This window comes from Hevea brasiliensis, chromosome 14 (genome assembly GCF_030052815.1).
Source record: "Hevea brasiliensis isolate MT/VB/25A 57/8 chromosome 14, ASM3005281v1, whole genome shotgun sequence".
Classification (NCBI taxonomy): Eukaryota; Viridiplantae; Streptophyta; class Magnoliopsida; order Malpighiales; family Euphorbiaceae; genus Hevea; species Hevea brasiliensis.
Genome location: NC_079506.1, coordinates 90776910 through 90795623, shown reverse-complemented (window position 1 = coordinate 90795623; position 18714 = coordinate 90776910). Strand labels below are relative to the sequence as shown.

At 34.5% G+C, this 18714-nt stretch overlaps 2 protein-coding genes and 1 pseudogene across 4 annotated transcripts; all 3 read right to left on the bottom strand.

Moving 5' to 3' along the window:
* Positions 1-33: 33 nt before the first annotated feature.
* LOC131172611 (CBL-interacting protein kinase 18-like) lies at positions 34-1853 on the bottom strand. Its single transcript, XM_058133879.1, has one exon. The coding sequence runs from the start codon at positions 1488-1490 to the stop codon at positions 129-131; it is 1362 nt and encodes a 453-aa protein (XP_057989862.1). The 5' UTR covers positions 1491-1853; the 3' UTR covers positions 34-128.
* Positions 1854-7996: 6143 nt separating this feature from the next.
* On the bottom strand, positions 7997-11806 carry LOC131172610 (uroporphyrinogen decarboxylase-like; annotated as a pseudogene).
* Positions 11807-12605: 799 nt separating this feature from the next.
* Positions 12606-18391, bottom strand: LOC131169131 (5-amino-6-(5-phospho-D-ribitylamino)uracil phosphatase, chloroplastic-like). 3 transcript variants are annotated; one of them, XM_058133875.1, is made up of 11 exons: positions 18198-18390; positions 17986-18096; positions 17766-17834; positions 17523-17627; positions 16446-16500; positions 15958-16031; positions 15309-15392; positions 15083-15223; positions 14158-14223; positions 13237-13346; positions 12606-13025 (listed from the first exon to the last, which is right to left on the bottom strand). In XM_058133875.1, the coding sequence occupies exons 1-11, from the start codon at positions 18306-18308 to the stop codon at positions 12857-12859; spliced, it is 1095 nt and encodes a 364-aa protein (XP_057989858.1). In that variant the 5' UTR covers positions 18309-18390; the 3' UTR covers positions 12606-12856. The 3 variants fall into 3 exon arrangements, with proteins under 3 accessions (XP_057989858.1, XP_057989860.1, XP_057989861.1); XM_058133877.1 differs by having other exon boundaries at positions 17986-18093; positions 18198-18389; XM_058133878.1 differs by lacking the exon at positions 17523-17627 and having other exon boundaries at positions 18198-18391.
* Positions 18392-18714: the final 323 nt, after the last annotated feature.

Genomic DNA, 18714 nt, shown 5'->3' with positions numbered 1-18714 from the left:
ATAATCTACTAATTGGATAACAGGAATCAAACACACAATCAGAAGTCTCTTACAAAGATGAGCATGTAATGAAATGAATTCTCATATTTCAAAGAGAACAATAAAACTGCTTACGATGCAAAAACCGACTAGGAAGAATGCGCATTTTGTTGCTCTTCCTGTTGTTCATGCTTCTCACCTTGCCATGCCCAGACAATGTCCTTGAGAGCTGGCCTTAAACCTTGTTCTAGTACCTGTGTGTACTCCAGTGTATCACCAGATGATTTTTTCACCTCTACCAAATGAAAAGATGGAGTAAACTCAAATACTTCTGCATCAATGGACAATGCACCTTTTCTACCTTTCTCAGATCCCTCCAATTTCAACAACCCTCCATCCTTTTTCTTTACTTCCAACTGCAGATGCTTAGCAGTGTCCTCTAGTTTAGTTATGATAGTTGAGGCAGAGTGCATTGAAGTGAATTTTGTTTCTTTCTCCTGATGACTTTTGTCAAAAAAACCAGAAAAGTCTAACCCGTTTGAAAGAGAGATGATATCAAAAGCATTCAAACTAGTAGGTTTGCCCAACTCTTTCTTATCTTCAGAAAAAGTGAGAGTATCCTCATAAGGAACCAAAGTTGAATCGGCCACCACAGGTTCCAGTTTCTTGGCATCAGCTTTACTTTTAGCGGCTTTTGAATTGAATCCTTTTCTAAACCAGGGAGTTTCCATTATTTTGGCAATGCAAATTCTATTACTTGGATTAGGGTCGAGCATTTTCGATACCAGCTTGCGTACTTCGGACGAAAACCAGTTAGGAAATTTATATTCTGCCTTGCTTATTTTCCTATACAACGAAATCAAATTTGCATCATGGAATGGAAGATAACCGGCCAGCAAAACATATAAGATTACGCCGCAAGACCAAATGTCAGCTTTTGCCCCATCATAGCCTTTTCTACTGATAACTTCAGGAGCAACATATGCAGGAGTTCCACAAGTTGTGTGGAGCAAACCATCTTGACTTTCGGACTCAACAAGTGCACTCAATCCAAAATCTGATACTTTTAGAACTCCATTCTCATCCAGTAGTAAGTTTTCTGGTTTCAAATCCCTGTGATAGACACCTCTGCTGTGACAAAAATCAACTGCACTGATTAATTGTTGAAAATAGTTCCTTGCAACATCTTCCTTGAACCTTCCTTTCGTTACCTTCTTAAAAAGCTCACCACCTTTAGCATATTCTATGACAAAGTAAATCTTGCTTTTAGAGGCCATGACCTCATCAAGTTGCAAAACATTTGGATGTTTAACCAGTTTCATAATAGATATCTCTCTCTTGATCTGATTAATTAGCCCCACTTTCATAATCTTCTCCTTGTCAATAACCTTAATAGCCACACTCTGGCCAGTTTTAAGGCTCCTTGCATGGTAAACCTTAGCAAAGTTCCCCTGGCCTAACAATCGCCCAAAGTCATACCTATGCATCAATACATTCCCTTTGTGCTCCATTTAAATATCAAATCCTAATAGAAGTAAAATGTATCCTCCAACTAAAACCCTAGAAATAGTATATATAATTTACAGGGAAAAAGTCTTCAGAACTCAACAACTTAGCCGTCTTTGCCAAGATTGTGCTTTACAACTGTAGGAATTCTATTTGTGACTCCCTTATCAAATTGTACCTCAAGTACAAGTCCATCATATACTGAAAATCCTACCCCATAGAGGTTGGATATTGTCAGGTGAAATTGGGATTGAATATCACCGACTCCGTAGAAAGAACTACCAGAGTTCAAGTACATTTTTCAGCATTCCCTAGTGTTTTTCTTCCAATGGAAGATGAAACACCAAGCAGCCAAGCAAATACCAGTTATGAACCTGTGAAACAAACAATTCAAGACAGCAAAGAAATATTCACACCATAATCATTGTATAGAGGAAAAAAAAAGAAAAAAAAAAAACCCAAATATCTGGCAATACCATTTAGGCAATAATCATACCATTACTACATTGTGAGGCATGTTTTTGAAATGTATGATTTCTCAATATGCTTAATACAGTATAAGGATATGAACACAAGGGAATTTATTTAATTTAACAGACATAATAATGATTTCTATGTTAACAATAATTCATGTAGAAGTTAAATTTTTTTTTTAAAAAAAGGGGGCAGAGGAAACTAAATCTACCCCAATCCTCTTCTTTTGTAGAGGCACACATTTATACTGATTCATTTTGAATCGGTACAAATTACACAATTCTTTGAGAACTTATTAATCGTTATTCATTTAATGGAAGAAACATAAGAACCAAGCAAAAGAAGAAGAAGAAGGAGGAGGAGGAGGAGGAAAATTAGTAATAATGACTGGAATTGAAAGTAATGAATTTTAGACTTATTTGGTCAAGACTTTTTTCAACAAGCCTCCAATTGTTTTATAGAAAATAACTTGCCTCTGAAAATTGTTTTCTATGTTTTTCATCAATTACCTTCGGTGGTAGCTGGTTGCGACCAATTGCCAAGGTTTTTGCACACAGGTGATTGCCGAAGATGACATTTTCACATGTTTTCCTTATGGAATTTCTTTTTTTAATACTCTATCAGAATAAAAAATAATTTTCTCTTTGCAAAAAAAGGATGTCTTTTTCCTTGAAAGTAGTTTAGTTTTCCTTCCAAGCAGTATAGCATTTTCCAATGACAAGTTTTTATGAGCGCCCCCAGATGCTAGAAATGGCTAAAATCTTACCTTGAAAATATTTTCAGCAAAAGACAAACATAACCTTAATGTTGCTTCATGAGCCTAAATGCAATCAATTATACTACATTACAGAAGATAATCTAGATTTTAGATTCATACAACAATGCATAGATCAGCAACTAATTTTTATTTTTAAAGAAAATTAAAATTGAACATCAAAAACGCAAAAGAAGCCAATGTTTGAAACTGGCCAGCTTCAAAAAATGCAGATGGCAACAGATTAATCCATGATGGATTTGTCATTTGAAACAACATTTTTTTTTTATTAAGATCACAACACAGACCCCATATCCAAGACCATGACAAAAAGATCAAACATTTGCATAATTTCACTGACAAAAATTAACAAAACAAACCTGACCAAGAGGCTCAGAAGATTCAGCAACGAAACAAATGAGAAAAAACAAAGCTCGAAAAAGAAAAAGGAAATTACCTTTTGGGGGAAGTAAGGGCCTCTTCAAGGGAGAGAAACAATGAAAGGAGAGCCAAATCAGATGTGCCTGTCAAGCTATGTATATTAAAAAACTGGTTTTTTGGGCTATTCTAAGGATGTGTATATATAGGAGAGAGACATCATCAAAATGAGGTCAGATGTAGAAGAAACATCCCCTTTATGGCTTGTAGATAAAAATAAAATGTAAAGGATTGCATTGGACATCTACCACCCACACAAAAGGAATTTGGGATAGTATGGTAAGTTCAACTCATTTTTGAACAGTAAACTGAAGGTATTTATTTCTAAAAAAATATGAAGGTATTAAATTGGTTTAAAAGTTTAATATTTTTTTTAGGAAATTATCAGAATCCCATTATATTTAGCATAACTAATATTCACATATTATTTGTTTTTATTATAGAAATGTGACTTTTATTGCTACATAATACAATAAACTTTTAACCATTTTCTTAAGCAGTAAAATATTTAATAATTTTAAAAAGATTTGGTTTTATTACAAGAATGATTAAATTATCATAATTCAATGGTGCAATTCATTTATTTCCATCATTATTGATATATTTTTTTTCCTTTTTCAATTGAAAAACAAATAAGAGTATTAGTGTCAGGATCTGATCCTACGGGCCAAACCAGCACTAGGACCTGGGCTAGCATAAAACTTTCAAGACCCGTAGTAAGCCTTACTATTTTCCAAATCCATAACTAGGGCCTAAAACTGAGGCCCAACATGCAAATAAAATAAAATAATATATTATATTTTTATTTGGATTAACCCAACCCGATAACCATAAAAAAACTAAAGCTATGGGAGCTCAGCTATACTATCATTTACAAACTAGTTAGATATCATAAAAATTTTCATTTATTACTACCAAAAACTTAAATTAACACTGTCCCTGATAAAATTCATGCTACTGCTAACACATGCGGAGTTTTAAATTTTAAATTTAAAAAATAATAATACAAATAATTAATTGTTAATAAACCTGCAAGGAATGAAGCAGGTTACTCTGAAAAGAACTCCTCCTGTAGCGTAAAAAAATATGATAAATAAGAGTGAGCGTTCGACTCATAGAGTAAGATATTGATTTTAAATATAATTTCTATAACTATCTAGTGCTAATGCATCCCTAAGGATGAAATGCAATATAAATCATCAAAGTCAATCAATTTCAGACAATATTCGCACAAAGAATAATTTGGAGCACTTACACACTTGTGTGTCACATCAATCAAATATATATATCTATGAGAGCTGATTCCCTACACAGTTCTCTTAATTCTAACATTTGTCAGTGAAATCAACTTGAGTTGGACTTTCTCTTAATAATCCAAATGCAAAGGTCAAAAAGATCAACTCAAAGCCTTACTCACCTCCACTTATCATAAAAAAGATCGGACCTCAAGCGAGACTAACTCAAGCCAATCTACCCGTCTTACCCACATCCAGTACCATACCTCACGCACATTGACACATGCACATAGTTTCAAATTACCTTAAGGCGACACTCACATCAATTTCATCAAATAATAATGTAATACAAAGTGTGTTTATAATAATTATATATATATATATATATATATATATATATATAATTATAAGTGAATACATGAGCATGTCTTATATATATAATAATATTGAAATTATAAATAAAATCAATATCTACTCGCTGGTTAACCAGTGACTACTGTAGTGGTTGGGTGGAGAAAGACTGCTGATCCTGATCACCTAAATAATTATATAATATTTTCATTAGTACTGGCTTAAAACAAGACTTTAAAGAGACAAAAGTCACCTAATTTATACCGAAAATTCGACAGAGTTTTCCCTATACGTAGGACCTACTTAACCTACAAATGGTTCAAATAATGCTTCTAAAATCACACATCTCAACTCATATTTCATTAACATAATGTGGCCCCTCCTAGGCCCTTCAAACTAGGTAATAATCACAAAATTAGAAAATTATGTTTTAGCTCCTAAAACTGACATTCTGCAAAAATACTCAAACGAGCTCTAAAAATTCTAAAATTTTACTTCGCTGTCCTTAACAAGGTTATAAAATTATGACAATAAGAATTATAATTTTTTAATCACCCATGAATATTTTATTAATTTTCATTCTAAACCCGATATTAGGTAAATAAGAAAACTCAGGATTCGGATTTATCTATGCTAATTCCAATGCTTGAAACACGTTTGGGGTATCTAAAAATGATAGAATCGATTATAATATCGACCGTGTTATGGGACAAGACGCCGAGCAGTCGAATTTGGCAAAAAACTCAATCCCGGTGCCAGTGAGCTATTATCAATCTGATCACACCTAAATTAAGCTCAAAAATCTCACTAAGCAATTTAAACCGTCCAATGATCATCTTTTTTAAACAGTGTCCAATCAGAGTGGGGCCGATCCCATCTCAAAGGTTTCGTCGCCTTATGTCCAATAGTGGTCTTGGATCGTTGATCCGACAGTTGTATCGCCTAAAAAGTGGCCGGAAAGCCACTGTCATACCTATTTTCTCTCTCTTCCATTCTCTCTCCTCCGGCCATTTTTTTAGGTGAGGTTGGTCTAAAAAAGAAGCTAGGTTCATGGGGATTCGAGTGCCGCCTAGATCGCCGGCATTGGTGGTCGGAATTGACTGGAAAAAGGCCTGAAATTTCACTCACCGTCGCTTTCTCTCTCTTTGATTCTCGCCGTTGCCGTCGTCGTCCTTGGCTTGTGGAGGTTCGCTGGACGCTGCTTGGGTGCTGGGGAAGGTTGCTGGCCACTGGTGGTTGCTGGGCAAAGGGGAGAGCATGAGTGAGGGAGGAGAATGGAGAGGGGAGAGAGAGAAGGGGAGGGGGGGGGGGGTCTGTTGCATTTTTGAATTTTTTTTTTTTATACTTTTAATTACACTATTGATCCTTAAACATTTTGGGTATGTTTAAAGGGGTCAAAACTCTTTTCAATTGGGTCCCAAATTATAAATATGTGTACAATTAAATTATAATAATAATAATAACAATAATATGTTTATTGATTTTTATTGAAAGCTTATGATAGTGATTACTTTGGAGAAGGCTTATGATAGTGTTCCAAGAGAGGTCTTATGGAATGTGTTAGAACAAAAGAGGGTATCTATTAGGTACATACAAGTATTGAAAGATATGTATGAAGGAGCAACTACCATTGTGCGCATAGTGGGAGGGGACACAAGAGATTTTCCGATCTCAATTGGATTACACCAAGGATCAGCCATAAGCCCTTACCTTTTTACATTAGTTTTAGATGAACTGACGAAATATATACAAGAGAGTATTCCTTGGTGCATGATGTTTGCGGATGATATTGTTCTGATAGATGAGACACGAGAAGGAGTCAATAGGAAGCTAGAACTTTGGAGAAGTACTCTAGAGTCAAAGGGTTTTAAGTTAAGTAGAACAAAGACAGAATACATGCATTGCAAGTTCAGTGAAGGCCAAACTGGTGATAGGGAAGGAATTAGTTTGAATGGAGTGGTATTGTTCCAAAGTAATCACTTTAAATATCTAGGCTCAGTCCTTCAAGTAGATGGGGGATGTGAGGAGGATGTTAGTCATAGGATTAAAGCCGGATGGTTGAAGTGGAGACGTGCCACGGGAGTTTTATGTGATCGTAAGATTCCCAATAAATTAAAAGGAAAATTTTACCGTACAGCCATACGACCGGCTATGTTATATGGTAGTGAGTGTTGGGCACTGAAAGAGTCGTATGCATCTAAGTTAAGAGTTGCATACATGAGAATGTTAAGGTGGATGAGTGGCCATACTAGACTAGATAAAGTCCGTAATGAAAGTATTAGAGAAAAGGTAGGAGTGGTGCCAATTGAAGATAAGTTGAGAGAAGAGAGATTAAGGTGGTTTGGTCATGTGAAGCGTAGACATACGGAGGCTCCAGTTAGACAAGTAGAGCACATTAGGTTAGAGAATAGAAAGAAAAAAAGGGGTAGACCTAAATTGACTTGGAGGAGAGTAGTACAACATGACTTAGAAGTATTACACATTTCTGAGGATTTAACCCAAAATCGTTCAGAGTGGAAAAAGCGAATCCATATAGCCGACCCCGAATTTTTGGAATAAAGCTTAGTTGAGTTGAGTTGAGTAATTTTATTAAAATAACATCTAATTAAAATATCTTATTAAAAATAATATTTTAAATTTAAGAAAATAGAAATTAAGGAAAATGGGGTTGTTACAATTAGTTTAAGGTCTGTCTTAAATATATGGTTGAATGTTTTCTCCATGATACAATATAGAATATCATGAATTTAAATCTTAACACTTATTTTCCTTTTTAACCCCTCTTTTTAAAAAAAAAATTGAAGTAAAAAAAAGAATTGGAGGGTTAAAAAAAAGCTCAACCTATTAATATGGAACCCTATTTTGGTGTCACATAGACCACAAATGGAAATCATTATAAACCACAAAGATGGATGAGAGGTGTATCCAGTGTTTCAGACATTTATCCAAGTAGCTGTCCAGATATGAGACGCCTTGAACCTCATGGTCCAGTTAAGGTATGATCAGGTTCTGTTTTCGGAGAAATTTGCATGGATTACCTTAAATTATGGTCCAGGGTTCAAAAATTTCTGTATTAACTAACCTTTAATTTAGCTGCATTATGTCTGATTTAGACAAAACTTGCATTATGTCTGATTTGCCCTGAGGTCTCTATTATCGCAAATAAAAACAAAGGTCCAAGATTGGTGGAAACAAAACTTAGCTAAGCCTTGCTCTTTTATGGAAACTTGGAATTGGAAGGGGGAAGGAAGAGAACTAATGCTGAAATAGAAGTTGCTATTAGTATTAGAAACAATCCTGTCCATATGCAACAAACATCAAAATGCAATGGACTTGATAAATTACGTATCATTTGTGGTGGAAGAATAGGTTGCAGAAAATAGGCTCCATTTAAAACATCAACCTCAGATCGCCTCCTACAAACTGCCATGCACTTTCCAGAAATTACACAGTAACCTGTTTTGCCTTCAAGAGTAACTCAACCTGCTCGATTGCCTCCTTCAAACTTTTGCTTATTACATGAACGCTTGCAATACTAGTGCCACTGGATTGAAACAATAACTTAAACAGAAGAATAAAAAAAAAAATCCTGACTTCTGTCAAATTTGCAGAGTGGAATAGCATCACTAATGAAAATGCTAATGAATTTTCATGGAACAGTATCGATTTCTATAAAAGAAGAAAAGAAGCTAAGAATACATAAAACTCATTTATCAGAAAATCAACTAACCATTGTCTACTTTTAGTATCTAATTCCTTTAGCAACCTCAAAAAATGAGCAACATTCTCCTCTGGTGTGCCTACTACAATTCCATGACCAAGATTCAATATGTGTTTCCCTTTACCAGCTTTTCTCACAACATCATTTATCCGATTAGTGATAAAATCCTTTGAGCCAAAAAGGACTCCAGGATCTACATTTCCCTGAACTGCCATATCAGGTCCCAATCGCCTCCTACCTTCAGCCATATCCACTGTCCAATCCAAGCTAACTACATCCACACCTGTCAAAGCTAACCTCTCAAGCAAGCCCCCAGATCCACTTGCATAAAGGATTAGAGGGAGATTTGGATGTGTTCTTCTCACAGTATCCACAATCTGCTTCAGGTATGGAAGACTGAACTCCTCAAAATCAACAGGGCTAAGCTCTGTGGCCCATGAGTCAAAGATTTGAACAGCTTGAGCCCCATTGTCAGCTTGATATTGAATGTATTTTGCCATTGAGATTGCAAATTTCTGAAGCAATGCATGAAGTACCTGTAGGAAGGTCATGAAATTTTGGTTTCATTATATGGTTTACTATAAAGAGTAGCAGGTGAATGTTCTATGATAAGAAAACTAGACAGACGTGTTACTACAAGAGTACCTTAGGCTGAGAGAAAGCTAATCTTTTATTTTTGAAAAGTGCTTTGATGAACCACCTTCAACAACATATGATGCCAGCGTAAAAGGCCCCAACAAAACCAAGCACTGCAGCCTTATTATCTACCTGAAGAAAAGAAGAAGAGTGTGAACTTGCTCAGAATTTTATTGGCTGCGATAAAACAATAGAAAATCCCGGAACAATCATTGGTTTCATTAGATTTATCAAGAAAGAGCTCCCTCTTTTAATATGCCAAAATCTTTGGATAAAGAGTAAAAAAAATATGCAATTGTTCATTTAGAAATTAAAATTATATCCCACACAGAAAGCATTTTTTTCACGGTGAGAAGTGAGAACTATAAAATGTGTTCAAGCAATCTTGTTAAAAAAAAATAGAAAATTCATTCAGACTGGCCCCCATGCAAGGTTGTTTTCATTCAGTTCTATGATTCCAAGTTTTTAGTACCAAAGGTGTTAGTTTGATTCTACTGCAAGTAATCATGCACAGCCTGGACCACAAAGACACGGAAAAGAATTTCTCTCAAACTTTAAAGGTATAATCTACAACTTGCTCCTTCCTAGGAAATTCAAATGCATCCATCACAATAAATAAACTGCATTTTGCAATGCAGCTGGTGGCTAACTGGAGTATAAGGAGGCTTAATCTATGAAGAAAACAACTGAATAAAACGAAAACAATTTAACTTTCAAAGTTGAAAATCAAAAGAGAAGCACGCTAAGCTGGACCTCTTTTCGAAGGATTGTCAATGATTCTCCAACGTATGGAACTGACTCCTCCGGAAAAAATTCTCTTACTTGATCAACATCTGCAGCAGTGCGTAAAGGATTGAATATAACAGGGCCTTTACCTTTCACAATGTCAAAAGGTATGTTCATCCCAGAAAGTGGAGTAAGAATGTCTGAGAATAAAATGACCTGTCCCAATGATCAATAAGGAAAACTGAGAAGAGACAGCAGGAAATATTTCTCCTTAAGTAATGAAACTTCAAAACTATGCTGTCAATTTTGTTTGCAGAGTTAGAACTCCTAGTTGAAAGCAACAACTTGTCAATGGATGGTTATTTAATAGCAATCAAAATTGAAAATTCAAAGATACTAGGCAAGCTTGTGCACAACAAAAGTCAGAAAAAAAAATACTAGATAACTGATTCTAAAGTTTGTCTTACCCCATCTGGCTTAAAAACATTCCAAGGCTGCAGAGAAATTTCCACTACAAGATCAACATTTTCTGATCTTTCACGAAATGAAGGATACTTCTCACAAATGATTTGGTAACTCTGTAGTTAAAAAGAATGAGATCCAAGTTAACTACAGTACATAGGCTTAGCTAAAATGATCAAACACATTAAAGATGTGCTCTTACTGATGGATAAAAGAGTAGAAAAAATAACATGATATAACAAAAACTCTCTGTTCTATATGACATGGTAAGGCAGAACAATATGCCTCAAGGTATGATAAGGGAAAGATGATGTTATAGCCAAGCATACTATAAATCTGGTGTATACCTAGTTCTCAAAAGCTATTCCATTTCTAGACAGCCACATTATCGTCATATTGAGAAACTAAGTTAATAAGCAGGCACTACAAAACAAAATTACTGCACAATTATGCACAATAATCAGCAGAAGGCACAATATATATGAATGTAGAATCCCTAAAATCACAATTATGCACGATCAATCATCAAACTAGAAAGGCGAAAGCAATAAAAAGTATAAGCCTTAAGCATGGAAAATTACAACAGTAGAAAAGCATATGAAAACTAAAGCTGCATAGACCTGCCTTCATGTACCTCCCTGCTTGCCTCATAAGCCAAACTGGGGGTCTTTCAACATCTTCTCCTCTAACAGCATTCAGCAACAAGGGTTCAGCCACAGAGGCAGTCTTCGGTTCCACCACTGTCCCTGGATAGAAATTTTGAAGAAAAACTTTTAAAACCAGCAATTCTTAGCAAACACAAAATTTGATAGATGAAGAAAAGCATAGTAAGGTCACCGTATGAGTCAAAAACCACAACCAAGGATCACTTGATCAGGTATTATTATCATCGGCTTTCATATTTAGATTGCAAGCTTACTCTAATTCCACTACCAATTAAAGTCAAAACTACATAAAATGGATTATTTTGTAAGCTAAACAGGGTGAAAATAAGCTCCATTTAAGGCCTAACAAACCTAATTCCAAAAGACCAGAGTTTGGTTGCCAAGAGAGTGATGAAAATATATATATATAAAGAATCTGGTGTCTGGAAAAGCAAATAAGCTCAACGCTTCCCCTTTGTTTTGGATTGAGGGAAAAGGGAAAGAAGAGAAAAGAAAAGAAATTTGATTGAGCTCGGAGGGAGCATTGAACAAGAAGAAGAAGCAAATAAGAAATCAAATGAATTAAAGAGAAAAAAAATTACCTGGGAGAAAATTACCTGGGAGGGAGCATTGAAAAATTGGGGGCTTAGATACTGATTTCCTTGGAGAAGAGAAAGAAGAGATTGAGCTAATGCTACAAATGCAAGACATTAGTGCTGAACTTGAGGTGACCCCAGTTTGGGTTTAGAGTGAAAGCTTCAGACTTTAAATGTTTTGTTAGCCGCTGCGTGCTGCACAAAAGTTTTTGCTCCAGCTCTCTCTCTCTCTTCTCTTGCTTTTCCCCCGGCTGTGACAGTGAAAGGGATTGCTGATTGGGCCTTTGACAGATAGAGAGATAAGGGTCAATTGCGGAACATGTAATCTTTATGCCCGTTCTCTTTGGCCATGTCAGCCTTTCCCCATGTTTGAATTGATTGAAAAGGTATGATCTTTTTTTTATTATTATTTTTTAGAAAAAAAAAAGGGGTGATCTTGATAAGCAGAAGCCGCGGCAAAAATAAGAGAGAACGGGAAAATAAAATTATTGTTATTTTTTCTTTAATTCGTTGAAAAGCTCGTTTAATTCAACGATTAAAGTTAATTTTAAATTTTTAATAATTAATTTTTAAAATTATATTTTAATCATTAATTATTAAAAAAGAACTTGCAATTAATGTAAAATAATAAAACTTTAAAATTTAAATAAAAAAATACAAAATTTAAGTAAATGATTTTCTTTTTTCTAATAACATGTACAACAAATGTAATAAAAGTTTTACTTGTAAAAGTTCACATTTCCATAAGCATTTTTATAGCTTATTATTATTATTATTATTATTATTATTATTATTATTATTATTATTATTATTATTAATCCTAATTTACTAAATTAATAGATAAATATGAAAAGATAAATTATACTAAACTTATCTATTATGAATCAAAATATAAATATATAATACTCATATATTTAATAAATAAACTCTATTATATATTTTATATCTTAAATTTATAATAAATTAAATTTAAATAAAAAGAATTCATAAATAAATACATAGTACATGTCAATCTTTCCGTTAACAATGTGTAAAATACTCAAAACTACTTTTACCCATTGGGCTGGTGCAGTGACAAATGACTGTTTCATCAAGCTATACCCATTCAATCTCAATATGATCACTGTATCAGGCCACTTGTAGAAGAAGAGAAAGAAGGGAAACTCCTTCACAGTACATGTAATTTTCTAATGTGATCAAAACAGTATACATATCCTTTGATTTCAATTACTGTGCATTCATATAAAGAATTTAAAACCAAAAAAAATAAAAAATCTACCAGGTCAAGAGGAGAGGAGAGAAATTAAGAACAAGAGAGGCAAGGTGAAAACTAATCAGAAAATGGTGTCAATGGTTAGCTTTCTTTTTGAAGGAGATTTCTCTATAATCTGCTTTTGCCTGTCCATAAATCCAGAACCCTTGTTAGCAAATAATCTCCGAAGATTGATCACCGAAAGTTCATTGAAGCTAGCAACTGCAAGATCAGCCTGCACCAGCTCATACCTGCATTTTTCTACATTAGTCCATATACGTATAGATGATGCATTGATATCACAACTTTTTAACCAAACGCAAATTCAATTAACTGAAACACATGAGTGAGGACACTCGATTGCATGAAATTTCCCAATATGATTCAGGATTTTTTTGAAAAACTAACCAAATTGTACAAATCACTTTGCAAATCCAAATAAATTTTCTGAAGGGAACATACGCAGGATGAGCACCAATCAATGCCACGGCCATCATAGTACAGTTGTGAGCAGCAGTTATTCCTCTGGGATCATCCTCAAACACCACACATTTCGATGGTTTCCGATCCAGCTGCAAGAAATTTATTCAAGGGCATCAAAACAACTAAAGTGAACAGAATCAACTAGGACATAAAACTTGTTGGTTTATTCTTCATGAAGCATGTAAATATATATCCCAAATGTGATTGCTTCATTCTTCTTTCCCTTTCCTTAAATAAAATCACCCTTTTTTATCAATTTCCTTTTCTCTGAGCTTCTGTTTCTATAGTTGTTAACTTGCTGTGACACTCATTTGTCTTATTATTCATAATAGAGGCAAGTTAGCTTCAACCCAAAAAGAACGCATGCAAGCTCCTCAGCAGTAGCCTGCCCCACCTCTCTTTCTCCCTTTCTTTTATTTTTCAACTCTGCCAAATCATACTAGGACTGAATCAGCCTGGAGATATGACCAGTATGAATGTGTTTCACTAGTCACATTATTCTCCATCTTGTATAAAAATTTGCAACCTGTTATCTATAATAGGCAAACTATTGCACCCCTTTTCTATCCATAGTATTCATCAAGCCCACTTTTCAAAGCAAAGATAAAGGAACCAAATTACTGCATTTATAGTTCAGATTTGATTATTGTTCACTTTCTCCGTATATAATGCTTTTCATGGTCAGAATGTACAGATAAACTCAAGCTAAATGGAACATGATTATCAGGTATATTGGCTATCCTAAGCAGATAAGAAGAATCCATAGCTAGCAAATTTGAACTAAGCACAATATTTGTTCAAAATAAATAAATAAGAACAGTGAACAGGAGTAGAAGTTGTGCTCCAGTATAGGAAAATGTCATGATATAAATCATCTTAAAGGACAGTTCTCTTCCATACCTTTATTGCAGCAGAAAGAAATCTATGAGCTATAGACTCCATACCATCTTCCTCAGTCACTATCGCCTGAATTGATAAAGAGATGACTATTAGCAGCAGGCCACCACAATTTGGACAATTACTGAAATCTAAACCACTAATGAGAAGTCTGGCAACTTCAAAGAATTACGGTCTTATATTATTCAATTGTCTTTAAGAGCATCACATATGTTACAAAATACTGTCACATTTCTTCATGTATCAGTACTATAAATGCTTTCTGTACTTGACCAGCAAAAATATAAAATTAAATTATCACAACTGAATATCTATTTGACAATTGAAGTAGAGATGGCAATGCAACTTGAACCCAAAATAAATTTTCAATAAACTAAAAGCACTTTTAGGTTTGAGCCCAAGTAACTAGTACAAAAGCACCCAAAATTATTTTTTTTTTAAATTCCCAAATTTAATTTTAAAACATTATCCCAAAAAAAAAGATTTTTTAGTTTCAATTTTTCATTAAAGAAAAGTAATTATAAAAAAGACCTGACAAGAATTCCAACGACTTGACTAGTTAACGACCCAAACCCATTCAAAATCCAAATAACCTTAACCCAAAATAAGCAAATTCAAATTCACCCAACCTGATTTGCTTGCCACCACTACATATAGTACCAATGTAAGCATAAGTAGCCATTCACAATGGGAAAAATGGTAAGAAAAAAAATTACAGCACATAGGAGAGGAAAAAAAAAGAGAAGCAAGGTGATGGCTGCAAAACCAATTAGATCAGTCGTAGAACATTATTAGCAAATAAAGATGAGAAAATAACTAGATGAAACAAGCACATGCTGCACATAATTCCACTTTTTCTGTTAATGTTTGTTAGAGTCATGACTGTTGGTTCTCTCTTCACAAAGTACAATTTACAAGTGGTCATAACCTGAAAATACTTCTTCAGCCCCATCCGCTCCAAGGCACCCACCATGTTTACCCGATCTAGACTTGAAACAACAGCACAAGGAATGCCTGCTCTTGCAACCGCATCCAGCCACTCTTTCAGCCCCTCAATGGATTCTCTGAGCTGAGTGAAGAATATTTATAGCAATATAATATTTAAATTCAAGAGACAAACATACCAGCCATAAATTGAGTAGAAAGGACCTTACTCTAAGTAAATGATCATAATACAGCTGTGATAGCCTCAATTTTAATCCATCTACCTCACTTTCTGCTGTCTCCCAGTGCAGTATCTGAAATAATAATGTGAAAGCTCAGGTACACTTGCAGAGTCTCCAAAAGTAACTACAGTGGAAATTGACTCCAAATCACCACCAAACAAATGAAGCTAAATAATGTCCAACCACTGGTCACTCAAGTACACCTCCCAACCTTGGAGTGATTGTCCTTTAAAAGCTTAAAATTTTTATGCAATGCAATCATACACCAAAACTTCATCCCCAATTCATAGATTTTTTTTTAACTACTCCCCCATTTCTTTCTTTTTCAAACAATCAGAATTTCTTTGATGCTAGAAACTAGTAGGAAAAGAAACACATTGTATCAAATTCAACATAAGTTTCTGCAAAACAATACCATAGAAAATCTTAAATTTTATTCTTTTTTTACTCTCAATCAATGAAAGCATAAGGAAACTCATTCCACTCAAACACAACAAGAAGAGTTGAGTTCAATCAAATACGAAATGCATTTCTTTTTAGCCAACACTCAATGATGTCATTTTGGAGGGGCAAACAAAACAAAAAGGTATTACATCAAAATAACAACCCAATACAAAAATAACCAAAATTCTCAAACCTTATGTAATACATGATCAGCACCTGCATATAACATCAACTTTTGTGCATGTCCATCATCAGGAATTTCCTTTCCTACACAAGAATCCAAACAATTGTACACAGTCACAAAAATCTCCAATCCAATACACCTTGACAATTAAAAGAAGAAAAATTGAATCTTTGCCTCCACATGAAACCAACTAGACACCAAGACAACAAGATGTTCCATTGCATCTCTCCTGATGATAAAGAAAACAAGAGGCAGTCTTGCACAAAAACTTGCTGCTGTTTCCAACATTTAAATGTAGTTAATTATGATAAAGAGTATTACAAAACATCCTTACAAAATCAGCAGCTGTCTTCCAAAAAGTTAAAAACGTCAGAGAAAGTTCTCCTGATTCTCTAATTTATTTTACATATACTTTAAATTAAAGGTAAAACAACAGTTCACATGAACTTGAAGAATTTTCACTGTTAGCAAGTTAGGGGTAAAAAATTACAACATACCCTCTTCAGATGCAAGCTGCTTCCACACATTCAGCTTCATAGCTCGGGTATCTGCCTGAAACATATCATACATAAGATTAAAAAGGAATTGCATTAGAATGTGTCCCTTAGAGCACATATGATTGGGCATTTTCTCCCTTTTTTAATACCATGATGCCAGTGCCATTCCCATTTTCTCTAATACTCTGTTTCAGGGAATGGAAAATAGGAATAAAAGATTTTGAAAGGTAAAAAGTAAGGAGAAAGGAATTTCTCCTTGTTTGGAGAAAAGAGGAAAAAGTTGAAGGGAGTAAAATAACATTCAACTTTCCTTTTGGGATTTCTATTTCCCAAACTCTCAATTTAGAGAGAAAAGTATACCCTTCATAAATTTACTAATCCGTTTCCGTCCTAATTGAGATCAAATCAAAACAAAGTGTAAGTTTCATTAGCTATAAAGTCTTCTCTTCACAGGAGTGATCCAATACCCCTTTTTCTGTAGATTATGGAAACACAATGTGCTGGCTGTTATATATTCACACATATGAAAGTTTCTTTACTTACAACATCGCTGTTCTTACAAATTTATTATGTTAAAACTTCATCTCAGTTGATTAAAATAAATAAGAGAATAACAATGCCAACAAGAACAGCAAGAAGAAATATCCACTACCAGTAAAATTGTTTTAAAAAGTTAACAAAAACTTTAAAACCTTTCGGTCTTATATCCCAACCTTCACGCAAGGTGCATGAAATGCATATGCGTTTCTCATACTTTAATGGTTGATCATCAAATGACACATCTTAAGGCATTTCCCTCAAGTGTCATCCAAAGACGGAAATCAAGATATACACAAGCCAAAGCAATTAAGCAAGTTCAAATAGAGCCCATGTTATTGGATTTTGAGGGAGCAATGTAATGAAATTTCAATTTAACCCTTCACTGCACTGCATTAAGAATTTGCAACACCAGCTGATTCAACCGTATTTGGTCCCCAAAGGAATCAAGACACAACAACAAAATCTAACAGAAGGTTTTTCTTTTAGCAACTTGCGAACTCTTATGAAACACACAATGGCAGAGTTTTGGGAGTTTACCACAACATTGTCCCATGAGAAAATAAGACCATACGCTTCATCTGGTTTCATGGCATAACGTATCCGTTGAAGAAAACCTTCTTGCAGCCTATCATTCAAAAAATCCTATTTGCAAAAACAAATAATTCCCATAAGTCATACATATCCTACACTCCTTCAGCACCAGAACCATATGAAAAACCAAATTCAATTCAATAAGACAGAAGGGCCATTAGATATGCATTATCAGCTAAAATTGCTCACCACATCAACCTTCAAAGGCCCATCTGGTCTAAATGTCTCAAAACCTTCTCCATATTCAGCTCCAATTGCCTATAAACAATAAGAAAAACATGAAAAATTAAAATATAAATGGAGAGAGACAACGAGGAACAAATAAAATAATCCTTTAAAAAATACCCAATAAACAATATATACACTGATACACACAAACACATTTATACATGAAAAAAAAAAAAGTTACCTCTTGCATAAAAAGCTTGTTGGGTGTGATGGGAAATCCATTAACAGAGCCATTTTCGTCGAACCCACAAGCGTTTCTGATCACTAAACGATTCCGAACCTTTAATTTCTGCTGATTATCAAGAAAAACAATAAACAATACAAATAAGAAGGAAAAAACACCTTTTTTATTGACATAAATAAATAAATAAAAAGAGCTGGTAAAAGGCAGACCGATAATCTGAGCTTGGAAGGGAACAGGGAGTGAGGGACACGAGAAGAGGGCGTAGAAGGAGATAGTAGCAGAGAAGAAGAGCTTCTAAAATTGCTGCAACTACACTCCATATCTTGGCCTCTTTGGTATTCAAAATTTAGGAGAAAGAGCAACTACTAGAACTAGACTCTCGGATAAAAGAGGATCCCTCTATACGACGAGCTCGCCTCACCTGACTCTCTTTTTATTATTATTATTATTATTATTATTATTATTATTATTATTATTATTTCATTTAATTTTATATTGTGAGGCGCACGGTCGGCGTGGGTGTCACGTGGAGTGTGTTCCCGTTCCGGCATATCATCCAGCCAGTCACGTGCGGTTCCGTGGAAGAAAGAACCCTTGTCTGAAATTAAAAGCGAAAATTGTTACCATTTGCTACCCATAATATTCAACAAAACCTTTTTTTTTTTTTTGGCAAGTTCTTCTATGACTATGAATAGTTCTCCAATTTTATCCAAAAAAAAATTATTA